The 9,880-nt window shown below is 35.9% G+C and overlaps 1 protein-coding gene across 11 annotated transcripts in view; it reads left to right on the top strand.

Annotated features, from left to right (window-relative positions):
- The window catches only part of EML1 (EMAP like 1), a 176,271-nt gene extending 168,573 nt beyond the window's left edge, over positions 1-7,698 (top strand). For all 11 annotated transcript variants that reach the window (XM_065593593.1, XM_065593594.1, XM_065593595.1 and 8 more), the window contains 6 exons: positions 1,176-1,264; positions 1,755-1,852; positions 1,962-2,049; positions 2,242-2,337; positions 5,593-5,723; positions 6,046-7,698. In XM_065593593.1, the coding sequence (XP_065449665.1) occupies positions 1,176-1,264; positions 1,755-1,852; positions 1,962-2,049; positions 2,242-2,337; positions 5,593-5,723; positions 6,046-6,171 (628 nt within the window). In that variant the 3' untranslated portion in view covers positions 6,172-7,698. The remainder of the gene's footprint in view (positions 1-1,175; positions 1,265-1,754; positions 1,853-1,961; positions 2,050-2,241; positions 2,338-5,592; positions 5,724-6,045) is intronic.
- Positions 7,699-9,880: the final 2,182 nt, after the last annotated feature.

A 9,880-nucleotide genomic window follows, 5' to 3' on the forward strand; every position in this document is an offset into this window, starting at 1 on the left:
AGAGTTTTAAGGAGGGTTCTGAAGGATGTATACAGGGAGCTCCTCCTCTCAAATGTGAGGGACAGCACAGGAGAAGACAAAAGGTGTTTGCTTGAAAATTTAACATGTTTTATTATTTTTACCATAGTAACGTCCAGAGCCCCCAACCAAATTTTGTCAAGGCCCCATTGTGCTAGGCACTGTACAAGAACATAGATAGTAAAGAGACAGTTTCTGCCAGGAGAGCTTAAAACTTAAATAGATGAGACAGATGAGGGAGAAAAGAAGTACTACCTACATTGTATATAGAGAACTGTGGCCCAAAATTGCATAGGGAATCAGTGGTGGAGCCTTGCTTTGAACCCAGAACTGTAAGTGCCTGAAGTACAAAACCCTCCTTTCCTTCAAGGTTTACCTGAGGGCAGAATTTTGTTCCTAATATTTAAAATATTTGCACTTCATTCTAAAATACCTTTTTATTTGATGACATGGTTTTAGTAAGTATTGAAGCAAAATGTATTTGGTTCTCTGTTTCCCTTAATATCTAAATAAAAGTAAGATGTTTGGGAGCAGTCTTTATTTTTGATACTTAATAAACTGAAATCAGCATTAAAATGCAGCTTTTCAAAGTGAAATAGTTGTAAGTATTTGTAGAAACATGTCCAGAGAACAATGTATAACAAAGCCCCAATCCACCTCATAGGAGATTTATTATGATCTAATTTTTATTTATCTAATACATAGTGGGCCTGATTCTCAGAAACACTAAGCCACCTTTACACTTCTCTGGCCTTTAAAGTAGATATAAATGTAATTAAATTACATTTAATTAAATTAAATGTCCGAACACTGTAAAAGGGCCTTAAAGAATGTGGTCCAATATACACAAGATACACAGTATACATATACATCAATCATACATGCATATAACCGGTGACAATTTGTAAAATGATAATAAAATCTGAATGTAGACATCTGGCTCAATATGTGATTGATATTCTGTTTATCTACTGTTGAAAATGTTACTTTCAGTTGGCTACAAGTAACGCAGAAAATGTCCCCTTCCTATTCTTTTCCTTTTAGTGCAAAACATATGGAAGACTGCTATTTTGACATAATGAACAGTTGATTAAAACTACTGTAGATTTGCATTCTTTACTGAGCAATTTATTGGCCTTTTTCTGTGTTTACAACAGGTGGTTTGTGTTTGACACAGAAACAAAAGATTTGGTCACTGTACACACAGATGGAAATGAACAGCTGTCTGTAATGCGTTATTCACCAGGTTTGACACACACTACTTACTGGTTTAAAAAAAGAAGTGATTGTATGCAATATAGGGTTTATTTTTTAAATTCCCCACATATATTTAAATTGGGTATAGATACATGAGTTGAAATCCTGCCTCCATTGAGTCAATGGAGCTAGGATTTTACCCAGAGGCTTTAACTCCAAGTTCCTGTTGTTGGCCCCTTCAGATATTGATGTTTAGCAGAAATCAGCTCTCTCGCTTAGATGTGTGTGTAGTACCATGTTCAGGTTGGCTTTTTTCTCAGTTTCCTTCTGAGGTTTAACTTCAGTATTTGCTATATAAAGCTGCTGTTTTATGTGCAGTGAAACATATTCCATCAAACAAGGAGAAGAAGAAAATTCTGGGTTTTTTACTTTATTAATAAAAATTTTAAGAACAATGCCCATTGTCCATAACACACTAGAACTTCATAGATTAGTTTAATTCTTTCTTGCGGGTATAATTATAATTCACTTTTTTATAGATGGAAACTTCTTGGCAATAGGTTCCCATGACAACTGTATCTATATATATGGTGTTAATGAAAATGGGAGAAAATATAGTAGAATTGGCAAATGCTCAGTAAGTGACCTCCTTACTACTTATTTACTAATAACAAATAAGCATGTATACATTATAGTACATATTATGCTATGTTGGTGGAATTAATACAATACACTTCTCTTCATAGGGTCATTCCAGCTTCATTACTCACTTGGACTGGTCTGTTAATTCACAGTACCTTGTGTCCAATTCAGGGGACTATGAAATCTTATACTGTGAGTAACAAATAGTTTTCTGTGCTTTGTGCAGAGTTGATTCTAGGATATCTAATGAATTTTTAATTAAGATAAGATCATATAATCTTTAGGCTGGAACATATATTTTAATTAGTTGCTACTTTTTAGCTTAAATCAACTCCCGTGCAGCTTAAAAACTGAAAATGTCATCATTTGTTTCTCTTTCTGTAGGGATTCCCTCTGCTTGTAAACAAGTAGTGAGTGTTGAGACTACTAGAGATATAGAATGGGTTACCTACACCTGTACTTTAGGATTCCATGTTTTTGGTAAGTTTTTTTTTTCTCCCTCTCACAAACTTATGATTCTTTGCTTTTCCAATTAGCTAACATTCAGACTGTCATCTTTATTTGAAACATTACTATTCAGATTTCAAAGTGCAAATATAAAACTTCTATTGCACAATTTTTATCACTATCTGTCCTCTTATTTTGATACAGGAGACCTCTGATTTAATATTCTTGGTAGCTTCTGATACAATTATTAATTTCAACAGAAGTGAAAACCAATCACAAGCTACCTGCTATGAGAAATTACAATTGTTTTTAGACAGCATGTATTACAATTAGAGAATTTTCATTTATGTATTTGTATTCCTACAGCACCAAAGACCCCATTCAGGATCAAGTTCCATTGAGTTAGGTGCTGTATAAACAGTGTACAATCCAGTCCCATTGTACACGGTTCTGTACAAAAAGTGACAGTCCCTGCCCCCAAAGAGCTGGTAGTGTAAATTGAGATATTCATAAGAAGTGAGTGAAATGAACAAAAAGAAAGAGAAAGGAAAAGGAGGACAAATTCAACAAAAATAAGGTGTTCCAGTTCCAGATGGTTTTGGTTTCTTTCATTGATTTGGGGGTTGTAATTTTTTTTTACATATAAACAAAATAATCCCCTGTGATCAACCATCACTAGTGGTTGACTGCTTTCTTGTAGGCCTCAAAGCACAGGTTTGTTGTTTTGAGGAGGGATTTGAAGGAGAAGAAGGTACTTGCGTTACAGATTAATTCAGGGAGGGCATTCTGTATATAAGGGGCAGCACGGAAGAAGTCATTGAGACGGTCGTGGGAGAATTCGATAAATGAAGATTGTTATCACTGGAGCTGAGGAAGTGGTAGAATAACACAATAAGAGATAAGTGTGTACAAACAGGAGAGGTAAAGCGGTGAAGGGTCTTAAAAGGTGAGGACAAGATACTGAACTTGGTATGATGAAACAGGAAACCAGTGCAAAGATTCAAAAAAAAAAAAGGGGGGGGGGGGGGGAGTGGTCAGAGCAATAGGCAAGAAAGATTATCCTAGCAGCCATGTTTGGAATGGAACAGAGAGGGTAACATGTTGGAGAGAGACCCAGAAAGAGGAAGAGATTGCAGCCAAGGGCCTAAACTAGAGTTTTAGAATAGTGACAGAAAGAAAATGTTACATTTTGGAAACATTATGGAAGAAGTGGCTAGGTTTGGATATGGATTTGACATGCAGGTCTAGAGAGAAGACAGAATCAAAGATGACTGGCTGCATATTATGCTGAGATGATAAAATTCTTCTCTCTGCATGGACAGCCTCTACTGAGTTGTTAATATATTTCAACTTCTTAGGGCTAGGGTTTGAGAGTCCCTGACACTTTTAGTGTTTTAGGCCCAGATTTTTAAAGCTATTTAGGTGTTGCTGTGCTCAGCAGTGCAACACCTAACTGATTTAGGAGCCTAACTTGCATTTTCAACTCTTGATGAAATGTAGACTAAGTGCCTAAATCCTTTTTGAAAATGAGATTGAAGCTCCTATACCAGTTAGGTGTTGCAATGCTGAGTGCAACAATAGTTAAATAGCTTTAAAAATCTGAGCCTCGGTGCTTAGCTTCAAAGGCTCTGAAATGATGCATATTTTAAAATGAGTATTCTCTAGTGTAAGTAATAGTTTATTTATATCAGATTTGTAAAAGGAATCTGCTGCCTTTTTCATGTATCTAAAGAAATGATCACAGTGGTCCTATTCCCGCCCCCCTTAACTTCACTGGTTCCCAGTTCACTTCAGGATTTGATTCAAAACTGCCATCTTTGGTTTTTATACTGTAATTCCTCCATTAACTCTATCCAGCCTGTCTTACAGACTCTCCTCCCCTCTCAGCTAGCTCTCTACCTTCATATAGTTTTGACTCTGTTGGTGCAAAAGCCTTCTCTCTGTCTGCACTAGCATCTAGAACAGCTTTTCTCTACCTCTTAAACTTAATTTCTTTAACCTCATTCATAATTTTATCCCAGAGGAAAGTACATTTATCTTTCCTTTGCATATCTCTCTTTATTTATTTTTATATCTTGATCATGCAAAGGGATATTTCTGCACAGAGTCCCATTGAAGTCAGTTGAATTTGGGGGTTCAGTAGTTTCCTTTCTTATTATATTGTTTTCAGTAATCCTTTAAACTGTTTTGGGAGAGTTTGTATAAAAGATGCTATACAGAATAAAATTATACCAGTGATTAAAAACATGAAACCACTTAATTTCCGTATTTCTGAAGTCATTACAGATTTATAAGTGTGGGGGGAGGGGAGGAATTGCTCTTAACTCAAACACTGAATGTCATAATAATTTAATACTCAACAAAACAAAAAACCGCACCTGACTACAACATTGGACTCTCTCAAATGATTAAACAACCTCTGTGCTGAATGGGGGAGTAGATCAAATCTAAAGGACAAAAAGCATTAAAAATCTTAAGCAGCAAATAGCTATACATAATGCTGTATAAAAAGAAAATTTAAGTTTCCATAACCTGTTTTATAATGTTTTTACAGCACGCGAAAACATGCAGGGGCTTTACAGACCAAACATAAAAACCTTGTCCTTCCCCTAAAGAGCTTACAATCTAATTTTAGAGGTGACACAATATGTGAGACCAACAAGCAGTAGGGGACTGGGATGAGGAAGAAGGGTTATCGTAACAAAAGCTTGTCATAATTCAGTTATAACAAGTTCATATCTTCTTGACCATTCATTAGTCACTTTATTATTATTTTTAATGGTATAATTCTTGTAAACACCACAAGTGGGGTTTTAGGATAGATTTGAGTGAGGAGAACCTGCTGGTTGTACCTTTTTAATAAGCCTCCTACCTACAAGAAGTCATTCATTATCTGTAAATTATGGAGAAGGGAAGGAGAAAAGCAGTAGTTTAAAATTGTACCTCCAGTTGTTGTCTCTTATGTACACATGTATTATGATATAATACCTGAAGGCTCACAGCTGAGGCCCCAATTCAGCAAAATACTGCTTACATCCTCCTTGTTCAGCAAAGGACGTATGCATGTGCTTCATTCGCATTCAGATTTTGGGTCTTATGCACATTTTTAAAATTCATTATTTGGTTTTCTGAGTCAGGGCCTGAATCACTAGTAATTTTGAAGGATTTGGAGGTTGGTTGTTTTTAAACAGGTGGCCTCTTCATTAATGTCATAACAAAAAAAATTAGCTAACATTTCTGTTCTGTTTGTGTAGCAGAAATATTAAAATAGTCACTACATGTTTTCAGGGGTATGGCCAGAAGGTTCAGATGGAACAGACATCAATGCTGTCTGTCGATCACATGAGAGAAAACTGCTATCAACAGGGGATGATTTTGGCAAAGTACATCTCTTCTCTTATCCGTGTTCACAATTTAGGGTAAGATATTTACTTTGTTAGAGTACAATCTTGCAAACCTTCACAAACATGGGAAATTTTGTTCCTCTGCTGAGTGTCAAAAAAACAAACAAAATTAAATCAACAGGACTTCTTATATGCGTAAGTGTGGATTTACATGTGTAAGTGTGGATTGGCACTTTAATATAGAAGTCTGCATTTTAAAATAGTCTGACTTCATTGATAGAAATAAGGTGACAATTTTATTTTATTGTCGTTTGAATGCTAGACATAATTAAATATTTGTTATGGTAATGTATATTATTTATCTGCAGTAATAACATCCTGTATTGATATTTTCCAGGCTCCAAGCCATGTGTATGGTGGACATAGTAGTCATGTAACTAATGTAGATTTTCTGTGTGAAGACACCCATCTCATCTCCACAGGTGGAAAAGATACAAGTATTATGCAGTGGCGAGTCATTTAGAGGAAACATCGGTGTGAACACACACAGTCATGAGATGACCATGCACAGAAGTTCTGTACAAACTGTATATTTAAAACTTAAACAGTACATTTGCAGTTTAGCCTGGTCACTGTGATTCTGTTTAAAAATTCTTACAGACCTCAGGAAAATTAAGCCCTGTGCTGATTATCTTACTCAGTTTAGTGATTCATTAAGTATCACTCCTAAAGAATGAGCTATATTTTTTCTTTTGTTGTACAATATATGCAGCAGTACAAGTTTCATATAAAAACATGGCTTGAAAGTTTTCAATACAGTGATATCAGCAGAACTGGTGACTATCGTAACTGTTTTCTACAAACTCTACTAAAATGGTCACAAAAATGCCTTTCAGAAAACTGTATATACATGCTTAATTGTCTCACTGTCTACACTTTGTACTGTATATCTACCTATTTAGAAAAATCTATGGCAGCAACATTGAGGTACTGAATTGTTTCTGGTAGATGGTGATGAATTCATACTAAAAGAATAAACCTAGCTAGAAGACACATAATAATTAACATGTTAGATATGAAAATGTGAATGTTAGAATTCAGTAATTTGCATTTTCTTTGGGAGTAACAAATCTTTAAATTCCACCAGTGAGGAACTGTATTCTCTTTCAAATCAGCAGGTTATACTCCAGTTTAACTTGAATATCTCAAATGGGTTTACAGATGTTTATCTAGTTCAGGTATTCCATATAAGCTTAAATTTAAAAAATCTTTTTTACTTGTATATGAACAACTTCTTATCAAAAACAAAAAGCAAAACTTGACCACATCCCCACTATTGGTTAATATATTTAACTAATATGTATATTAATCAGCATGATGCTATATTGTACATGTATAAGATTTTAGCAGTTCATTATACATGGTAAAGCAATCTAGGCTTTACTTTTTTATGCTTATGGATATTGTATATTTGTATTTTAAGACCAAGTAGACCAAGTCTAAAGATATCTTTTTAAATGTACCATAAACCTGCAAAGGGAAAAGGAAGTATTCGAAGCCTACATGAAATATTAATGTGTAACTTCTGGCCCCTGTGTTTTGTGCATGGATGGATATTTATAGTATGACATAAGATTGTGTTTTGCAATGAAGTAATAGTGGAGGTGATATAAAATGGGTAAGAAGGCCTTATCAATTTTGATTGTGAAACAGATTGAAATTTATTGTTTACCTTGAGGAATGTATCTAAAGAATTTAAAAGAGCAGAGTAATAAGCAGACTCTGAAAAGTTAATATTAAAGTTTTGCTTGTAATGGACAGTAAACGTTTTAATTCTCTGAACTCTAAAACACTGGTTGTTTGTTTAGAGTGGTTAAATGAAATGAAATCAATGAATTTTGAAACCTTTTTTATTACATCTCCAGCCTGCTATACTGAAAGTGCAGGACAATAATAAATCATGTATTAAAGTGCTTTGTTTTGATGTATTCTTCCTGTGCAGTTTAACACAAATTCATTTCTACATTAAAGCTTTACTGTGATCTGCTTTCACTTAATGGGATACATTTTTAAATTCCAAACCACATGTGAAAAGATTGTTGGGGAATGAAATCTGAGGTTTTGTGTATGTATTTATTTGCATACCTATAGAGCAGGGATCAGCAACCTTTGGCATGCAGCCTGCCAGGGTAAGCACCCTGGCGAGCTGGGCCGGTTTGTTTACCTGCTGCGTCTGCAGATTCAGCCAATTGCAGCTCCCACTGGCCGCGGTTCGCCGTTCCAGGCCAATGGGGGCAGCAGGAAGTGCCGCAGACCGAGGGATGTGCTGGCTGCCACTTCCTGCCGCCCCCATTGGCCTGGGACAGCGAACCGCAGCCACTGGGAGCCGCGATCGGCCGAACCTGCAGACGCGGCAGGTAAACAAACCGGCCTGGCCCGCCAGAGTGCTTACCCTGGCGGGCCGTGTGCCAAAAGTTGCCGATCCCTGCTATAGAGGATGCTTTTGAAGATTTGACCAATAGTGTGTTCATATAGGGTGAAAGTCAAGAGGACCAGGATTTCAACCTGCAAGTTTATTTATTGATTCTTAATAACTCCTTAATACAACAAAACATTTCAAAATTATGCTGTTTATTTCTGTACTTTCCTTATATTGTGGAAGAGAGATGTTTTTCATGCAGTAAATATGAATTTAAAGAATTGACCTTAAAGGGAATGTTATCCCACAGTGGGGGAGATGGTCTTTATATGAAAACTTTGCAAATGATCCATATACAAGCTTAAGTTCTGTACACTAAGTATTATCACTACTTTCCTCCAAATTGATGAAGTGGTATATTCAGCTTGTTTTCTGGGGCCACAAAATTTCCAAACTGGTTCGTTGCTAGGTTTGGTTAAAACAAACTCCATATGTCTGAAACTTGTCTGATGACAACTTATTAAATCTCAAAATCATACCTGTTTTTACAATACTGTACTGTTTTCCAAAAGTCTATGAATAAAGAAATGACAAAGATAAGTTGACAAATATCCACTGCTTTCAAGAATATGTCCTTTTTTCCCTGCTTGTTTCTGATTATAAAAACAAAAGAAAAAATAAGCCAGAACTTTAAAACATAGCCCATTTTTAAATGAATATTTTGCTTGGCTGCATTTTCCCCTCCTGTTCATTTTTATATATTCTTATTTTTAAAGCTTCTTTTCCCCTTTCCAGCTGGTGCTAGAAAGTATCTGTTATGAATGAGAAACATCTCATCTTGTTTGGAGGACTTGGCTTGTTTTTATACTGCTACTAGGAAATGACACGCTGCTGCAATGGGAGAAAAGAACTGACTCAAAAGCATAGTTTCCTTTGAAATGATTGATGGCAAGGAGCACAAGGCATGAAAGATAATTGGATTACAGTTACCTAAATTCTCTGGATGAAATCTTGCTCCATTGAAGATGATGGTAGTTTTTCCTTTGACTTCAATGTGACCGGGTTTTCACTCCTTAGAAGATATACAGATTTGTATGTTAATGTATTCTATGGCCTGTATTATATAGCAGGTCAGATGAGATGATCACAGTCAGCCCTTCTGGCCGTATCATCCATGAAAAGTACAATACTGTTCAATTTAATAAGCTACTTTTTACTTAAACCATTGCCTCAAATCTATTATGTATTTGTTTATGGTAGTGCCTGTCTTGTGCTAGATGCTTTGCAGACACTCAAGAACTGTTCTGACCCCAAGAAGCTTACAGTTTAAGGACAGACAGACAAGTAGATAGATGTTGGGGAAAGGAACCTTTTTTAATTCACACCAACAAGATTGACTAAAGGCAATATGTTGTATGCAGTGTTGTTATAGCCATGTCGGTCCAAAGATATTAGAGAGAGAAGGTGACTGAAGTGATATATTTTATTGGACCAACTTCTGTTGGTGAGAAAGACAAACTTTTGAGCTTACACAGAGCTCTGTGTCTCTCTCACCAGTAGAGGTTGGTCCAGTAAACTATTATGTCACCCGCCTTGTCTCTCTAAAGGCAACATGGCAAATCGAGTTTTAACAGGGAGTTAAAACGTGAGAGGTTATCCTAGCAGATAGTCCCTAGACCATCAGTCGCTAAACCGAAGCTTCAGGGAGGAAGGGTGTGTGTGTATAAACACATAATTTCCCCGAGGTTACTGACACCCTACAATAGTCACAAAATGTCAAACAACTTCAAATGACATTTTCTTTTTTGTATTT

This window comes from Chrysemys picta, chromosome 4, assembly GCF_011386835.1.
Source record: "Chrysemys picta bellii isolate R12L10 chromosome 4, ASM1138683v2, whole genome shotgun sequence".
NCBI classification, from domain to species: domain Eukaryota; kingdom Metazoa; phylum Chordata; order Testudines; family Emydidae; genus Chrysemys; species Chrysemys picta.